General features: G+C 27.7%; 2 protein-coding genes across 4 annotated transcripts; one reads left to right on the forward strand and one right to left on the reverse strand.

The window, feature by feature from the left end:
* Positions 1–1,744: 1,744 nt before the first annotated feature.
* On the forward strand, positions 1,745–4,533 carry LOC114124212 (uncharacterized). Of its 3 annotated transcripts, XM_050197914.1 has the most exons (3): positions 1,753–1,963; positions 4,003–4,215; positions 4,282–4,533. In XM_050197914.1, the coding sequence occupies exons 1-3, from the start codon at positions 1,954–1,956 to the stop codon at positions 4,452–4,454; spliced, it is 396 nt and encodes a 131-aa protein (XP_050053871.1). In that variant the 5' UTR covers positions 1,753–1,953; the 3' UTR covers positions 4,455–4,533. The 3 variants fall into 3 exon arrangements, with proteins under 3 accessions (XP_050053870.1, XP_050053871.1, XP_027843203.1); XM_050197913.1 differs by having other exon boundaries at positions 1,745–1,963; positions 4,003–4,533; XM_027987402.2 differs by lacking the exon at positions 1,753–1,963 and having other exon boundaries at positions 3,948–4,215.
* Positions 4,253–17,645, reverse strand: LOC114124210 (uncharacterized). The gene is made up of 6 exons (XM_027987401.2): positions 17,382–17,645; positions 12,483–12,569; positions 7,304–7,531; positions 5,805–6,535; positions 4,526–4,900; positions 4,253–4,428 (listed from the first exon to the last, which is right to left on the reverse strand). The coding sequence occupies exons 2-5, from the start codon at positions 12,525–12,527 to the stop codon at positions 4,531–4,533; spliced, it is 1,374 nt and encodes a 457-aa protein (XP_027843202.2). The 5' UTR covers positions 12,528–12,569; positions 17,382–17,645; the 3' UTR covers positions 4,253–4,428; positions 4,526–4,530.
* Positions 17,646–20,763: the final 3,118 nt, after the last annotated feature.

The following is a 20,763-nucleotide window of genomic DNA, read 5'->3' on the forward strand; positions in this document are numbered from 1 at the left end:
TTGGTCTATATTTCGAGAATTGATTATAGCGCGTTTATTCATAATAGATTTAGGCATTTGTTTTGGACCGATCACGTTTGTGATAACACGTAACACGTGCTGGTGAAAGGCACAGCATGGAATGGAGGGGAATGGCAGTGCGCGGCATTGACTTGCATGGAGTATGGACTAGGGACTAGTGAATTAGAACCGGCTAAATCATTCTACTTTCATTTAAAACAGTATAGGTTGAATATCTTTACTTTGAAATTGGGTAACTTACGTATATTTGTCTAAATGTCATTAATTTTGCAAAAATATATTCTTTGGTACCTACTGAGATTTAGTATTTTATTTTTTTAATATATACATAGATAAATATTATATATATTTAATATTTTTATGTTTAATAACATTAATTTACACGGACTAAGATACACTTTATATACAGTATATGTATATAATATATATAGTATCTTAGTCCGTGGTTTTTTTTAAAAATATTTTTTTTTTTTTAAGTGTATAAAAAAATCACAATTTTTTTCTATAAGCGTTTAAAGTTCAAATTTTTATGAATACTAATAAATAATATTTTTATTAGCGTTTGAAGTTCAAATATTAACCAAAATGTTTCAGTCAAGAATATTTGCCAATTATTTTGTTGTTAAAATTTGTAAAAAATTTTGTATAAATAGCTAAGAAGTAAAAGTTGTAAATCGAATACTAGATTTTCAGTAAGTTTGTCTAACATTAATTAAAATAACTTAAACGTTGGCCAATTAAAAAATTTTTATCCTTAGCTTAAATTTTTACGAAATCCAAAATTCATTCGTAATATTATAACGATTTACTATCAAATAATTTTAGATTTTTACTATACTTACTAGTTAAAAATTACTAGTCGTAGAAACTTGAATCATACAGGATACACCAATTGTTCAAATTGATATTTTCTGTACATGGTTTAATTTTTGGGTATTCGGATCATTAAAACATAAACCACTGTTTTCCCCATTCAATTTAAAATATAATATATTTTATGTATTATATCTTAGGCTGACAAATCATCTCGGTTCAGAATCATTGTTCGTATACCATCATAGGATTCAAATTTAACACGTAAATAATAGTGACCTACTGTACAGCAGAACGTTATTCACTTGACCACACTTTTTAATTTTATATTCTGCATTGGACTATTATTAATTATTATATCACATGTGTTGGAAGATTTTTTCATGGGAAAGAAAAACCGGCGAGAGGAAGAGTGCATGAAAAAATTGTGTACCCAGTGAGCAAAGTCCTAAATACTCCATTGCATACAATTGAATAAGTAACCAAATGTTATATATATTAGTTATTTTATTTTTTACATAAAATTTATTTTTAATGTCAATAATATTGTCAATGGTGTTTGCGCGGTTTAGAATGTCGCGGAAGAGCGCAAATACCAAGACCAAAATTCATTTTGTACAATTATTTAATATAAAAACTGTTTATTATTAACTAAAATGTTGACTTCAAACATTTTTCAACGGTTTAGTAACACATTCTTACTACATAATTTTAAAATATTTCTTTCGGATTGTTTTGAATGTTTTGATGAACAAATGTCGTACCAGTACTCTGTAGAGTTTGCTACCAAGCCGATTGCTTTCGTTACCTACCTCCATGATAAATTAAATTTTCTCTATCATGGTTACCTCCGTGATAACCTGCTTATCATCAGCTATGATTCTTTTATGATAATCTGACAACTGATAACCACTAAATTCGTATTTTTTATTTTGAAAATTCACTATTACTATTCAGTAAAAAGCTTTTTTATGTGTACAGGACGTCCACTATCCCTTAACCGGGTTAACCTTTTGTTATTTAAGTTTTAATACACATAAAAACAATTAAAATCAAATTTATGTCTTTTAATGATTGTAAATGTGACTTGGAAATTAGGTAAAAACAAAGTCTATCAAGATGTTTGGATGTAAGTAATTATGTTATAATATTTATGCATCCAATTTTTATGAATATGACCCTGCAGTTAAGTATTTAGCTAAAATATTTTTAAAATTATTATATTGGGCTGAATGTTGACACCATTTCAATGATGAGTTTTTAGTTACACATACACTATAATATGTATTATCAAATTGAGAAAATAGAGATTTACAGTCTTGGTTGGCCTTATTAAAGTACTTATGTAGTTATTCCTTAATATGCTGACAGAAATAGTTTCAAAAATAAAATATTTATTAAAGATACTTAGAAAAATAATTTCAAATGTTACACTTCATAAATTAAAAATTTAAATTAGTTGGCAAATATTTTTTAAAACAATGATATAGGTTAGGTTCATTGTATATGTTTTTTTTTTAAACAATTGGGACTTCTTGTATTCGCATAATTTTTTGTGGTGACTGAAGAGTATACTAGGCTTTGTTTAATTTAAATATGATAAAATCAAAACTAAATATTGACTACATATTATTTCATTATATTTTACAAAATAGCCGCATTCGATAAGTTTGAACATTCTCGATAAGTATAAATACCTATTATATTAATGTTTATGCATACTACTTTTTCCTTATTTTTCCCCCTGTAATTTTAGTTTCACATTTCAACTTTTTTTTTTGTGTAATAAGTATTATCTTTAATAATTAATAACTTGGGCAAAATACTTCTAGCAATTCTATACTTGTTTCGGGTTGAAAAATAAAAAAACCTAATTTGTAATTGTATTTTGAAAATTTAGGTATTTTTTGAAACATTTAGGTTGAGGCATATTTCTATTTTTGACTATTCTTGCACATATATAGAGTAGGTTTTTTAAGACATTCATTAAAAAGTAAAAACAAACAATTATAATTTATAATATTTTATTATTTGAAGGTTATCGACTATCGTATATTGTTATTGTGGATTGTTTGAGTTCTTTATTATTAGCCAGAATAAAAATATACTTAGTGCATGTTTCAGGATTCCCAATTTTATAAATGAATTACATATTCTATACTTTTTTACGACTACTTCAATAATATATGTCCTGGGCTATATCAATAATGAATTTATTTTTCAGTTTTACTTAACATTTTTATTCATAATTATAAATAAAAAATCAATTTAACTATATAGCTATCTTAATGCAATTTTGATCATTTAAATTGCATACTTCAAACATTCTTAATTTTAAAAGTTAGGAACAATAATTCCTGTAAGGACTGCAGTCCCTAAGTACGAGTACATCTAATTCAGTTTGTATCAACTTTTGTTTTAAGGTACCTATTTCATATTTGCTAATACATTTTACCTAAGAATATTTCATTTGTCTTTTCATCAAAGCTTGTTTATGGAATTATCATATTGATGTCATATTAAGTATACAAATTGTAACAATATAATATTACAATATTATCATACATGAATATTTTTATTAATACATAATAATATTTTTTAATGAAAATAAGACTTATTTATATATATATATAATATATATATTCATAATAGAATAATTTCATAACAAATATATAAAAAAAACATTTATTTAAAAGGTATCATATTATTTAAATATTTATTATTATATTCACAATTAATTAATAGACACCTTAAATAATTTTTTGAAATTATTGATTAGAAAGTATATTAAGAATTAAGAATTACATAAATTATTATACCTAGTATGATTTATACTATTTAATGTATAGTTACAGTGTACAATATACATGTTAAATATTAAGAGACTTATCAAATAATACTAAGTTACTTATATAATATTCAGATATTCTGCATTTTAAACAGTTAATCTTAATTATTTTTACTAAAAAATATTATAATTTATTAATACACTTTAACATAAAAAATTAATAATACTTATTTTTTTATTTTTTTGATTCCACATGTATTTTTTTTTTTATAATGTATGGGAACTATTTTTATTTTATTTATAGAACCTTCAACAGTTAAAATATTAAAATAGAATTATCTAAATATCAATTAATATAATGTTATATTTAATTTTTCCAGATCGTTTCCATTTTGTGCGCAGGTTCTTCAGAAGATTCATGACACCAATAACTGTTGAAGAAGCTGAAGCTAAAAAAGCTTTTCTCGCAAAGGGATACTTCTTTATAAGTTTAGTGGCGTTTACTTCTGTACTATATCAAGTAAAGAAAGGCCGCCTTGATTGGGTAGCATCCGAAGGATTAGTTCCAGACGATGAATTAAAACTCTCACCTGGTATGTTCACCATACTATCATTGATAGTGTATTATCATGGAAATAATTTTTTTTTTTTTTTTATAGCTTTTCAGTATGCTAGAATGCTAGGTGTTGATAAAGCTACTGTCATCAGAATGAAAGGTGTAAATGTTTTGGGTTCTAAAGATTATGATAAGGAATCATTTGATCCAACTCAACATGTACTTGAAGAAGAAAATGCTCCTCTTGATCCTGAAAGAAAATTTTTACAACTATAATGTGTAATAAAAACTAAGTCTAGTCTACAAAATTATTGAAATTTATACAAAAATAAATACGGTTTATTTACTTAGATTATACTTGACTTCTTTTAAAGTTTTTGTATCCATTTTGTGGTACGGCTGCTGCAGGTTGTTCTTCCCATCTTGATGCAGTGTGCAGCACATAGCCAGGATCATTTGGTGATTTAGGTTCTTCCATGTTTGCCCCAAAGTAAAATCGACTTTTAACTGATTTTTGTAATGAATCATTCACTCTCTCCACAGGTGATTTTAAAGGTAGATCAGTAGGTCTAGTTGGTCTCTTTTTTTCTGAAAAAACATATGGTACTCTGGCATTTTTCACTTCATGTTCATTTTCCTCTTTTGGACTTTCCTGTTGATTGTGTACAGTGCTCGTAATGCTGGGTGATTGAAGTTTAGAACTGTTTTTAATATTTACAAATCTGAAACCAACAACATCCTTTTTTAAATAACGATCTAGTATAGGTTAATAATGGTAAATAGTTAATTGTATGAAATACTAAATTAGAGTTATTTTATCACTAATAAAAATATATATTTAACTAATGTTATAAGTTGTATTCTGTTAATTATTAGTAATTGACAAATAATTTAGTTTATTTTTTATTGCACAGGTCTACTTTGGAAATTATTAAACAATCATTAAAATTGCCTATTTAAAACCCCTTGAACAAGTTTTGTATTTTTTCGGTGTTTTCGTCCTGGAGTATGAAACAGAAATCATCTATCAACATTTCACCGACTTAAATTTCTGACAGTACAATTTAAACCACACACTGCAATAATAAGTCTAGACATTGTTAAAAATAATTGGTGATTCGGCACATCCTAAATGGCTCTCGACAATAAAAATTTGGTAAACGTTAAATTTTAAGGTCAGTCATTTCAATACACCTAAATCGAAAGAGAACAGTCTCATTAGAAACATCATTGACGAATTTTCATCAAATAAAATAACACATGGATTTAAATAAAAAATGTGCTTAAAATATTTACCCAATGTATGATTTTTTATATTTCTACCTATGAGTATATTTTTATACATTTTTTAACGTTAATTCACAATAGTACCTTCATGATTTTTTATGTAATTTTTATAATTTACTTAATGTATTCTATACATTCTTAACTACACCTGTTTTGAGACAGTCCAAAGTCTGTATATTATGAAATGGTTAGAAATTTGTGTTGTTTAAAACATGTAGCCGTTTGGAAATTGACCTTTTTGTAAAACTGAAACCGAACGGGTTATGTCCGGCAATTTAAACCCCAATTTCGTGGTCAGTATTTTACTCCCGGAGTATAGGTAGGTACATAATTTTATACCTGCGACGGTAATCCGGAGACTCCTCTGTCGGCACATTGATTTCGAGTTTCTTCATTTTTGGTAGATCCATGTCCGTGTCGTACCAGTCGGCGTGCCTATGTCCACGATCCACGTCGAACCCCCGGTCGTCCAAGTACCTACGACCGTACTGATGTGCGACACTCCCGTCTACTTCGTCGTAGTCTTTTTCCGGTGGTCCGCGATTTCTGCTCGTCGTCGTCTGAACGCTCTCGTTCTTGGTTTCTACCATCCGACCGCCGTTGGCAGCCGCGGTCGTCCGCAATAACCCGTTTTTCTCCTTGTTTTCTTCCGCCATCTCCCGCTTCGAAACGCCTTTCGTGCCATTGACGTGTACGCCGTTCGTCCCGTTAGTGTATACGCCGTTTGTTCCGTTTACGTGCACTCCGTTTGTCCCGTTGACGTGCACTCCGTTCGTCCCGTTGACGTGCAATCCATTCGTCCCATTGGCGTGCAGTGCACCTCCGACAGCAGTTCTAGTACGCGCAATATCGCCATACCGAGTGTTTTTTGGCAACAGGTGCGACTCCTTATCATTTCGCCTGTTCGACAGACAAGTGTCTAACACGAACACCATGCCGGTCACTATGGACAGGATTCCCAACACGAGCGCGTTGATGACCAGATTCTCGGGAACGCTGTCCACGGCGGTCAACACCAGACAGCCGACGGCGATGAACAGCGCCGCGCCGATGACCAACAGAAATGATTCCTGAAGCACGTACAGAATATTATAATTATTTTTAAAATATTTAAGCCGAAATTATTGTTAATTCGTAGGTAGGATTAGCCGCATGGAAGTCAATTGGTCGAATTGTATTGAAACCTTATTTATACATGAGTTATATTATATTATTATAACAACAAGAAACCTATCTTGTACGAGGCATACCACAAAATATATGACTTTTTAATTTTTAACTTCAGTTACCTATTAATAATATCTATATTTTAATTTGTTTAAATAAGCACGGTCAGCTCAGAAACTGAAATTCTTGAACCTATTAAAGTATGCAACTATTATGTAAGTATTAATTATTTAGTTTAAATATTTTTAATAAGTTTAAGTATCTGTGTATGTGAATATTTTATTAACGTAAAAATATTAGAATATTAAATTTATTTAACTAAAAAAAAGATTAGAAATTTGTAAAGTATATTTTGAATAGGTACTTTTAAAAAGTGTTGATATTTATTAATCATTAGTAGGTATCTAAATTTTAAATACAAAAACGTTTGGAAGAAAATATTCGAGTACCTATTTCAAGTACAAATGACCACAAGGACTTAAATACGTATTTTTAATACATTATAATATTATTATTAATACTGTTTGTGGATTTTTTTTCCCACTCAACCGTAGATAACAAGGGATTACTATACATTTTTCGTTACGGACATTGGATTATTGGAGAATGAAAGTACATACTTATAAAATGTAAGTACAGCTATTGTGGATATACGGTTAGATGGTACTTACAGTTTTTTTGCTGTTCTTCAGCTCGCCCATCAAATACGCTATGAACAGCGCCACGCATATTATTATGTAACCACCAAAAGTAACATCCGCGAATAGTGACCCAGCCCCATTTCTAGTAATGTTGTTCAGCAACGGCCACTCCCGGGACGACTTTTCGAAGAAATAAAACAATCTGGTGGCTTCTGCGTCTGACCATCTCTTATAGAGCAGACAACTCAAACATAAAATCTACACAAAAAAAAAAATGAACGGTTATTTTTTGATAATTTTTGCAAAACTCTTTTGGTCGTACAATAATATTATGCGGTTAATCTCAGATCGGTTAAATGCATAAAAGCTTTATTTCATATTTTTATCTATGAGCAAATTATGCATGTTTATACATTAACATTATTAGTGGATATTGGTAGTATTTATTTTAAGAGTAATTAGACTTGTACGACTTGGTAGGTAACTATGTTAATATGTTATGCGTCATATATATGAATCACGAATGACCGATGTTACCAGGTAGATAGTACCTATAGTAATAATTAATAAGTCGTATTATTTACTACTGTATTATTTTATGTATAGTTACCTACTATGATATTTAGTAGGTATAATAATATTATGTGCGCAATAGGTACGCAGACAACTACATAAAATACGTTTGTATACACGCCATGGAATATGAATATCGCAGAAAATGTTAACACTTATACTACAAAATGGTCAATAATTATATGACATAAGTCAAAAAGTTTTTAGTCGGACATATAATGTATATTATACAGGTCGCCATGTACCCGTTGGCCATAATAGGTCCTCATTTCCAACTGCGCATTATTTCTTTCTATTTTAATGTTTTTATTACGAATGAACATGTTTTGATTTAATAGACATCACCTTGCCCACAATAACTACAATTGCTTATTAGATATTGTATACACAAAAGACGGAACACCTTTTTAAAAGGTGAGGTCTCGTTAACTAATTTGTTTTAATGGGCAATCGTTATCGTCATGGCGATATACAGCAAGCTGTGATAAATTTATTCTTCACAGTTGGTTTATGTGTAAATATCTCTCTGATCTCTTAAACATACCTATTAGGTATACCTACCTATATAACAAATGAAAAAAACAAAACGAAATTACAGTTGTATTTGAATAATTACGAGTCTAAATGATAAATGTATATTAAAAAGATGTACAATACATAAGTATAAGTTTATTAAAATATGTATATATATAAGTTTTTTCGAAATTCACTCGTGACTTATTCGATTGGTTTAAAATTAAGTATCGATTTGTATAATAAATAATATATAGGTATAAGTGAAGCTGACTTCTATGTGTAGGTACGCGTGTTACGCGAGTGTAATAGGTAAGAAAAAAAATTTAAAAATATGAAAACGTTATTAACCACAAATTATGTACTTATGTTTTAGATTTATATTATACTAAATATTTGTTGGTGAACACTATAGGTAATGAAAAAAAAATTAAAACAATATAATCTAGTTATTATATGTACTATATATAGAACGTCAATATGCGTTATATCAATATTATCAAAAATTAGACAAATACTCTCTATGGCCGTATGCACCCTTCCTTCACCCCACAAAAAAGCCAACGATTTCAACCAAATGATCTATTATTTTCAACACCTCAGTAATGACTTTTATAATTTTCTCGGAGAGTTAGCTATAAAAAAAAATAAATAAAAATTAGCCTTCGGTCGATACTTTGAATTTCTACCACTCAACTCCCACGTAACTAAATATTATGTTGCAAAAAAAAAAAAAAATATGTACTAGTGGATACATATTACACGATCAATAAACTCACAAGATTCGTTTTCAAGTCATTAATAAATCTATCGATAGATGAGTACCTGCAACGCACGTCGTTAGTTCTTATGTAGGCCAATATAATACATGGCGAATTCAGGTTTATTTTATCCTTCAGCCTTAATTGTTATCGTGTTCAGTTATCATTTTCAACTCATACGTATATTAGGTAATAGGTATAATATATATATAAATGTATTATATTATAGGTGCGCGAGCTCGAGCTAGTCTGCGAATAAAAAAGCATAGTATTTACTTATTTTATTTAGATAGTTATAGCCTATAGATAAGCGTAGATGTCTTTATTGACACGCGAGAGTATCGCAACACATTTTTTATACTATTTTTTTTAGATGACATTGAATAAAGCACATGTATAACATTGTATACATGTACTCTGTATAATTTTTTCATTATTTCCCAAGACCTTGAGTATAAAGAGATCTTCGTTTACTGAAATAAAATAAAATGACTTTTATACATATATGCCTAGGTATTTACTCCACAAAATAATTAGTACTCTGACGACACAACGAAATACGATTTTGCTTTTATAATTACTAATAACAGTGAATAACCAACATATTATAATCGTTTATTTGTACCATATTTTGTAATTTGTTCCTACCTATAATTATTTAAGTACCAATATATCATAAAAGTATGAGAACTATGAGGTATTGTCGTATTGAGCCATTGAGGTAGGTATTATATTTATATAACCATGCAGGTACTGTAAGGTATACACTATATTATAGTCTATAGATATTATTTTAGAGCGATTGAATTACTACGCCCGGGAATAAATATTATCAACCCCGAATTTTTAAGTTTTATATTTATAATATAGGTTGACATAAATCAAAGTAGGTACAATATGTAAACTGAGTAAAAATTAATTTTTGTTTTTGTGAGTGGTCAAACATTATCCAAAACCAGAGGACACTACAATGATTTTATATAATTTTCATAAAATATTATTATTATTTCAAATAATCAAAGCCATTTAGCTATATTAATATACATAAATGGTATTAACTTAAACTTTGCTGTATATTTTTATACTGAGGCCTTTACACGATGTACAACAAATGTTTTAGTTGCCTGCAGTGTATCTAAACTTTAGATTCTAAAGCATAGATCAAATATGCTATTTACATAGTACTACATATTATACGTAATTTTGTTGGTACAATTCATCGGTAGGTACCAAATATACTTGTTTGTTACTCGTTAATAATTGCTTTTACTACTGTTTCTACTGGGCCAAATTTTCAACAGTATACCTACGAACATACAACTATGTAAGTGCACAACAAATTTCTCGTAATTTCCAGTAATTTATTATTCGTCATATTTTTTTCTAAATTACAACATAAACTATAGATATGTAAATATTTAATTTCTCAAAAAATAAGTAATAATCAATTTAACTCCCCAAAAAGTAATCACAAAACGTAATCTTGGAATTAAAAATAAATAAATAATAATCTTTATTGCCAATACTCAATAAAACTAAGAATTAGTAGTATATTTCTGGCTTCTGCTGTTTTATTTTTATGACATAATAACTCGTATCGTGCATTTAAAAAAGTGATTACGACGTATATATGCTCAGTGATATACCATAATATAATATGATATATAATTTATATATATACCTACTTAAATATAGTCCATAGAAATTTTAATTAAATTTTCAACTGGTTTTCCATGTCATTCGACGACCGCAAGGCACAATTGCATTAACAATAATGGTCTTTATAATATAGTCTCTATATTATACTACGGTAAAGAATAGTTTATCGCAGACGTGTATATATAATATAATACCGGTCATGCACTCATATATTATGTACATTATATATATATATATGTGTGTGTGTCGAGTGCTTTAAACTTTAATATGCGATTCGCAAACGGTATATGCTACTGCCGCCGAGTGATATATAGAAAACCAGAAGAGCAAATATTTGAAATTCCCTAATCCCTATGTATAATAATAATAATTTTTTTTTTTTTTTGAAATAAACATTCTGATGTAGCAATATTGGTATGTCTTACGCATTCGAAAAAAGTACATGTTTTATATTATGCGAATATTTATACTATTAAGTATCTACGCTGTATAAAATAACATATTTTTTGTTTACCAGAAATAAAAAGAAATTCGATATACCTAGGTATACGTTTATGCTCGGTAAATATTAGTAACTTAAAACGTAAAAAATGTATTATGTATATGGATAAGTGTCAGTTTACGTTAAACGCAATTCGTGGTGCTCATAATAACATAATATACATATGTATATAAAATGTAACACGTCATGCACCATCTATACTAATAATTTATGTGAATATTAAATCAATAAATAAACGATTTATTAAGCACCTACGTAGATTTCTGTTATTTTTTAATTTAATTTAATAATTAATTCAATTTATTACAATTTACAATCGACAATTCAATTTATATATTTTTGTTCTATTAAGGTATTGATTTTTAATATTATACATATTGTTATAAATTCTTTGACAAAAACCTACTGCAAGAGGATAAATTGAAAATTTAAATGAAGGTGGAGTTTTAAAATGTGAATAAATTAAACTAAATTTTTTAGACAATTTGAAATATTTTATTTAAGTTAATACTACATAAATATAATATATTAGGTATAAATTTATCGATGAATTCGATATAGCAAGTGCCAGTAATACTATATAATGCATTACTATAAACTATAGTATAGTAAAGGTATATAAGTAGTACTAAGTAGAAACCACTTTCAAGAATAATTAATTAATGTCCATGTATAATTTAATTATTTTTTTAAACTTAAATTCATTAATACCTTGTTAATATTTATATCATGTTATTTTTCTCATGCAGTACTTAATTTATTTAAATTGTAAATAATCAAAAATAATTAATATGCATAAAAATATAACCAGTTTAATTGTATATAAAGATAAAAGTGGAATTATTAATAATGCAATTTGTACTTCATAAGTCGCAGTAAAAATAAAAAAATATTAATGACGATGAATAATAAGTTAACTTAGGCTTTTTATATGTATTAAAAATATTTTTCTTAAATTTATACGTTTTGTCAAAATAATCTTAAAGAGACTTTTTCGTAAGCAATACGAAGAAAAAATTATAACCTTGGACATTTTCCCACAGCCCGTATTTTCATGAAGGTTGTTCGCCAATATATTGTATAATTAAATAATTATTTCACATATTACATATGTATGTATAATACCTATATTATAAGGACTTTGTCACTATTATAATATATTGTTTCTAATTTTTATACTTTTATTGTTCATTTTACTTACAATTTGAGAAAACTTGAAACTGGCCCAGCAATCGCAAACGGACATGTTCTGACCTTGGATATTCCACCAAACTCATTTCATCACGACCTGTAATTTTAAAAACGCAACATAGAGAAAAAAGTATTGTAATTGATTCTATTTTACTAGTAAACACACTCATGTAGTGGATATTGTAAAATAAAATCTATTTATCGTTGGCTATTATATGTACGTTTAAAAAGCATTGTAACAAAACTGTTTAAAATAAATTTTAATGTAACTCAATTAGGTAGTACCTACTACAGCTATTACCTCGTATAAAATAGTAAATACATATCACCTACCTATCCCTACATATATAAACAGCATAGCACATACACATAGCTCCACTATATTTTGATCAACTAAAATAAATTTAACTTTTATCTTTAATCTCTGTGAAATATTATTGTTTTACTGTCATTTAAAATTATATTTTAGTTTTAATGGCTATTAGGAAAACTTAGAAATGTAAATTATTTAGTACTTTTGTTTAGAAAATGTGCAAATATTGTTCACATTAATATGTATAGTAGGTATATTAAATCTCTTTACTTTGCAATTTTGCATAAAATATGGAATAAAAGTTAAAAATAAATTGTACCTTAAAGTACCGCTAAAAATGACCAGTGTAGTGTCCTCTTAAAATACTATCCATAATAAAAAAAAAATGTAAATTTCAAAAATGTCATTAAAACTACAGAAAATATCTATGTATAAATCAAAATTAATAAGTATAAGTTATATCATATTATGTTATTGATATAATATATAAATAATATAACGCAACGCAGTACTAACAATATAGTATTATATGTAATATAAATCATAAATGATCTACCTATATATGGTTTAATACTAACCATAATTCATAATATTATATTGACAGCAAGTCAGTTCAAGTATTATATGTGTTATGACTTAACCAATCAGTACAATAATGTAATCCTGGATAGGAATATATTATTTTATTTGTTACACTATTAATTATTTAATTTACCCAATTAAAATATTTATATTATATAATGTGATAGTATGATACTTAATATGTGGGTGGATACCTACATAACATATTTTCTATATATATACATAGATTTCTGTCTGTTTTTATTGCATTCCTATACGACAGGACCGATTGTGACAAAATCTGGTACAGAGATATATATTAGACCTATGGGCAGAAGATAGGCTAAGTTAAAAAGTAATAGGCCCAACCCCGGATGATGCTCAGACATTTTGAGATTTACGATGGAAATTTTTGTTTATGGATGGTTGCTATTAGTTTCAATAATAATAATAATAATAATTAGTACGAAAGAAATTATTATTATCTCTGAATTTGATATTATTATTTTTTATTATTTGTTTCCATGGCGATCGATGAATCAACACAATAAATCACATTGACATTGCCAATAAATTTCTGTAAAATAACAGCAACGACCCCAATGAGTTAATTGACAAAGTTTTCCCAAATCTATAAAAAAAATACAGAAATCGTTGGTGGCTCACTGGACGGACTATGGACTATATATTGGCAGCCTAACAAAGTGCATGGGTTCAGCTAGTAGTTTATAAATACTAATTAGTTTGATATATATTTTGTCAATCATAACTCATAAGTGTGATATATTATCAATCTCAATCAATTATTTATGTGAACCTAAAATATAAACAAATTTTGATTATAGTGTTGTTGAGTTAACGTCAGTTAAATAACTGTTTAATTTAATATTGTCTACGCTTATTCGTAATCAATTCTGCATTCACGTAAAATGATTTGTTCTCAGCTTATATTTCCGACAACTAAATATTTTATGGCTAGAAATATATAGGTTTAGTGGTGTCATATAGTACTGAAGTTGTTTAAATGCAATAAATAGTAAGTGATTCGACGTATTTTCGAATGCGTAACTTGGTGAGCGAAAGTTATTCCATGTGGTAATAAAATTTAAGTAGATATTCCTATCGTTTACTCGCGTATACATAATACATGCATTTTATCCTGCTCATTAAACTGGAATAGATGATAATATTATGCACAAGCATTGAAATTGAAGTAGTCATACTTATCAATTATCATTGTTTTTACTTTTTGTTAACGATTAACGAAACGTCAAAACGTACCATTATGGCATACATTTATACAAGAGAGGAAAAGCATGTATTTACTTTTTTTTATAAGTATATTACTGTATTAATATGACATATTATTATGTGTTATTATAAAACCCTAAGAATATTTAAGGTATTGAGATATTGATAAGTCCCGATCACTCACAATACGTCGTGTCGATGTAATTACATTTTGAGTAGTATAATATTTATTAATAACACATACTAAATACAAAATATAATATAATATAAATTGTCCATAATATTATAGGTAAATAATAGTTAATTGTATTTATGTAATTATGTGAACAAATTATACTTCAATAATGCATAAAATTGTAACTTATAATAAGATTCTATGTTTGTATTTATTAGTAGATATAGCTTACATTTTTGTGCTCCCTTCCCTTTTTTGATTTTATTAAATACGTAACCGATAAATCTATATATCCGGTATATAGTGTGTTATTAATAACTGCCTTCAAATTTTTCACCCCAATTTTAATTCTCAAACATATATAATGATAATTTAGTAAGTAATATAAAATATTATAGTAATTTTAATATAAAAATTATAATTTTAAATGTTATACTGGATGATTATTTTACAGTAAAACAGTAAAGATTTTTAAGAATTTTTAAAATATACCTACACAATTTAAACTTATTATTCCCGAAGTCTATTAATTATATTGTTAGTTGTTACTTTATGAAAATTAGCTGATAAGGATATACAAAAAATTTGAAATGATAAAAATAGTGACCTTGTAACATATATTCAAAATAATTAGACAGTATTCTTAATGAATTTAAGCAATTTGTACCTATTTAAGTTTAAATGTCACTGTATGTTATTTAAAATAGTAACTACATAATGTATTATTTTTTATTATTTCTTATATAATATAGGTAAATGGAACAAATCGTATAAAATAAATCAAAGATAGGATCGTTTATACTTAAAATCCTAAAATATATATGTTACAGTGTATATAGAATATAGATTCATTTAATTGTGAAATCATGGGATTTGATACTTTCGAAATTACTGAAATACTGAATCTATGATAGGTATTGCCTATTATACAATATTTAGATATACCTAAAATAAGTGCATACTACATTATATGTATTTGGACAGATAAAATATCAAATTAAACCTATAATATCATTAGTGCTGATTATAGTAAAACCATACCTCACCAGCAGAACTGCAGCAAGGAAAGAACACTGGACAGTATATCAACAGTAACAGTAGGTACTAGGTACAACGGCGGTGGCGCGGTGCCTGTGTATGACAATATTATATTCGCACGGAAAAAGTTAAATAATATCGCATAGGATATTTGTTTTGTGTCCAAATTGATAAAAATCATTATATCCTGTCTGGATTTATTACATCCTTTAAATTTTAATGTTCCATAGTATAATTCGCGATAATGTCTTACGTTTTCAATTCCATTATACATCATACCTCCCTAGATAATTTTGCCCGAAAATGAAAATGTAATGAATTAAAAAACTTTGATTTGTTTTATACATAAGATTTATATTTGATAGTTCAAGTGGCATCAAGTTTCCTTAATAAGTTTTCGACATTTTAAATTTTTATATTAATTAATTGTTATTATGAAATTTATCAACTATTACATTATTTTTCTATTTTTTTCTATATAATATTTAAAGCTTTAATTTTAAATGTATTGAATACTCTGTACTCGAGCCTTCACAAGCATTTATAATACTAAATAAATAATAAATCGCAAGTACTTTGTTTCAGAGCCACATTAGTGTATAGTAAAATAGTAGTGGCTCTAAATTATCCCTTTTTTTACCTAATTTTACAAAAAATATTTATACGTATTTGTTTATTGATATTCTATGGAGCCTTTTAACCTATAGGGTATAGCTATATTAGCTTCCATTTAATCCAGCTTTGCTTCGCCTTTATAATCGGGCACACTATATAATACTCAATATAGATATATTAATCGACAAATAAATATGCAATAATTAACCAATAGGGCTATGAATTTAATGGCCTAAAAAAATGTGTGTACCTACGTCCTACACTTAAAAATAACCGATAACATTATCTTCATATTTTTTTTATGATAACAAGTTTTAAATCAAAAAAAATTTATTCAATTAAATATAAAAATTTCAAGTCTTCTGAGCGGAGTTTTATCCAGAAAAATGAATATCCGTTATTCAATTTACCAACGTTACTACTTACTAGTAATCTAAATTTTTACTTTGTACTCTATCCATTCCGAAAAATTATGATTAAAAAATAATAATATTCAATTATGTATAAACCTTGTTAGTATGTTACAAAGTTACTTATTTAAGTAAATAAAACTCCTCAAATTAAAATAAAAATAAATGTTGGTGTGTAAAATACCGTAAAAGTTCTAAAATACTATCAAAAAAAAATAAAAACTTATTAAGTATATTATTCTGATTTAAAATAATACAATATATGAAACGGTTAAACCGAGCATCGCATAACTGACAACGGAAAATCATGCAAAGTACATCAAAATTCTAGTCCAAGTTATAATATATCTTGTACAATTTAATTGGTTGTTAGACATATTATAAACGCATATATGGGTAAATGGGCTAAGTAGTTATTAGTTATAACTTATTCTGCGAGTGATCGGTAAAATGGGTACCACACACTAACATTATATGTACTGATTGGATGACACGTTATAACTATACTAACTATAATCATATAAAATTATTTTAAATCGTACTTACAGCAATTCGGAGAGTAGATATATATAAATTGAAATATGGTATATTATTGTAGTTGTTGAATGTTTATACGCAGAGTTACTTCGGCACAAAGGTATTGAAACGGATGTATTGACCAGACGACGGTTACACTATATATTATAATAATTATTACAAATTTAATAATATTTTGATATAAATAAAAATCCTATAGTTCGCTGTATGACACGCTGAGTAGATCTATCGGGCGTACATGATAGATATCATATGGCACGCGACTGCGGTCTCGGCTCCGCGGCACGTCGCGCAGCGAGGATGACACGCGCGCCGTGGTGTGCGAGTTTTTCGTCCTTGCCCCACCCATCACCAGCGATATTTATCCATCCAACTCGTGAAAGTTTTGGATGTTTTTTTACGGTATTGTCGGAATTATAATTATTATTACATAGCAATCGTTCCAATGTCTTATATGTATAATATTATACATACGTCACCCAATTGGGTCGTGTCGGGTCCCCCTTTTTGTTTTGTTATTGGTGTTTTCGACGTGATAAACGACCGTCTACATAATATTATGATACATAAACGCACAAGCCACACCACACGTGGTAAAATAATTATTTTAAAGAATTTAAACGATATTGTTAAGTTACTTACACCGCACGTCAGCACAGCATGCATTATAGATCGTATATTCAACGTACAAAAAATTTAAGTGTGTAAAACCGCAATATTATAGATACTTTTCTTGGACAACGAGTAAGACCCCGGCCGGCTCGACCGTATAAACTGCCGGTAAATGTACCATTTCATTATTATTATATGGAGACATGGAGTGATAACAAATACTTTATGTGTTTTATAATATATAATATATACGATTGCGACCGCACCCCACACAACAACCAATTAACAAAATGGTTCACTTAGTGGTATTAAAAATTAAACTTGCCTTTCGGCCATCGACGTACGTACCTACTTACTGTAGGTAGGTACACATATAATAGCGATCCCACGAATTTCTATAAGAAAGTGTCGAAAACTTTGATAATCTTACGGACATTGTGTGTGCATTAATATAAACTACACTAAATCAAACTTTAAAGATAATGGATGAAGCGGGTAATTTTTGAAATGAGATGTGATAAAAATAAAATACCTAAACGTGTCGATTTCATAATATTATTAGTATTGTTGTTTAGTAGATCTAAAAAGTAAAAATATATATATCGCGTATTATACCTATTACAGTTGTACGTCGTCGCGTCGCGTGTGGTGTTCATATGTATTGATGTTCGATGATGCAGATGAGGCGCGTTCAAGTCTTTTTAATTTTAAAACCCAACAGGTGGTTTTTCTGACATTTCTACTGTACATCTAAAATATAATAATATGTATATGCATAAGATTCGCGCTGAATACATAAATTAGTTTAACATTGAACTGTACGTGTATACTGTACTGTCTACGTATATATATAAGCCATGTACCAATATAATATATAAAGACACTACGCATAATAGGCATAGGCATATTATGTGGCTTGTGAAATAAATTAAACTTCCGCGAAATATGTTTATTGCACGCAGCGTGCAATAATAGGTGTGTTGAAGGTGCACACGATTATTCTATATTTAATAATACATAAAATATAAAAACAAAACTTAACAATCAAAAACGATTAAAAACAAAACGCAATAATACACCAGGATTAGTTTACTTTTCATTAAAAGAGTTCTAAATTGAAAACCGTATCAGTACGAAAATAATATATATACCTATATTGAAGTTGACGATTTGAAAAAAAATATTACAAAATATAAATTATTGACAAATCTAATACAACGTAGGTAATATAGAACTAATAAAATAAATAATGGATAAATAATATTCTTAAAAATTAAAATTCACTTTATACCCAAAGCAACAAATTTACAAGTTATATAAAAACGTCATTTTAAAATTATAACATCGTCATAAAGTAAAATATTGTTGAAACATCATACATCTAGTAAACAGTTTTCAATAATAAATAATAGGTAATCTTCTACTCACTTTTTCTTATAATCTAAAAGTACAAGAAACTGAAGAAACGCGTTTATGTTAACACAATGCCCATAGGCCGTAATGGTAACTCAAATTGCTAATTTATATGTAACCGTTTCAATTTCCATGTCCAATTGTCACAAAAATCAACACTTTCGATTTTGATTTGTTATTCTCATCTAATCGAAACTCAAATTGCACCTGTATGAACTGTACCTATAGCAAACAGTATTAACACTTATAGTGGACAATAATCATATTCCTACATTTTAGTATTCAACAATAGTCCATAATGACTTAATGTAATTTTTTACGACTAATTATTATTAGCAGACAGAATAATATACATACACTATAGGAACACATTATATTGTAATAGCTTCAAAATATCGAAGTACGAATATATGACATACATATTATTACAATACTGTAATAGTATAAGTGTAACATTTTGTATGTCGAGTATCCAAATTATATAAATATATCACTACCTATATAGAGGCGCTAATCTAGTTGATAAGTTAATTTTTTATATTACTATACAAACCACATAATATAGAACTATATACGTACGTATACGTCATACATTAATCCATTGTACTATATTAATGTATCTGTATAGTGTATATTATTCCCAATGGTTAATGATTATTATTTATTATAGTAATACCTATAGGTAACATAGTATTATATAATTATACTAATTCATAAAATATATTAAATAAACCTAACCAAAAAAATATCAAGTTTAAGCATAAACGGAAATGTTGAGAGGTTATAATAAATAATAATATAAATAAAATATGACATAAATAATATGAAAAATGTATTACATATTTGGTATTTGAAATACCTATTTGAATACTATAATACAATAATGTAAAGTAGCGTATCCAGGGGGGTTATAACCCCCATCCCAAAAAAAAACTTGATACGCTACTGACAATGTATTTAATTAACTAGACGGTTGTCGTTACTTAAGAAATGATTTGAAACGTTCCACCCAAGACTCATAAGTGACTTAAATATATATTTTTCCATTTAGCATTAGGCAGGCACCCGTACCTTTACCAATATAACAAAATATTCATATTTCACGCCAATTCCAAAGGTCCCTGGCAATCGCTGAATAGCCAAATGGGCCACACCGACACGCAGCAATTAACAGAATTACATCTGCTCATAAAATTTAAATATTATAAATACCTTCGCTTTACAGTGCATATAACGACACTATTATGAATCAGATTTTTAAAATAATTGGCCAAAATTGAAGGTATTACAATAAAATAGGTACTCAAGAAACGATAGTAATACATTACTGATATCCGTACATCAAACACGAGTGTGTAGAATAGAT

Source organism: Aphis gossypii, chromosome 1, assembly GCF_020184175.1.
Source record: "Aphis gossypii isolate Hap1 chromosome 1, ASM2018417v2, whole genome shotgun sequence".
In the NCBI taxonomy this organism is placed as follows: domain Eukaryota; kingdom Metazoa; phylum Arthropoda; class Insecta; order Hemiptera; family Aphididae; genus Aphis; species Aphis gossypii.

What these genes read in the sequence shown, in the direction of transcription:
- LOC114124210 (XM_027987401.2), bottom strand. Translation starts at nt 12,527, where the DNA reads ATGTCCGTTTGCGATTGCTGGGCCAGTTTCAAGTTTTCTCAAATT. An exon ending in GTTTCAAGTTTTCTCAAATT is followed by an intron (nt 7,532 to 12,482) that starts GTAAGTAAAATG and finishes TTTTTTGTGTAG; the next exon opens with ATTTTATGTTTGAGTTGTCT. An exon ending in TCTCCGGATTACCGTCGCAG is followed by an intron (nt 4,901 to 5,804) that starts GTATAAAATTAT and finishes TGTTGGTTTCAG; the next exon opens with ATTTGTAAATATTAAAAACA.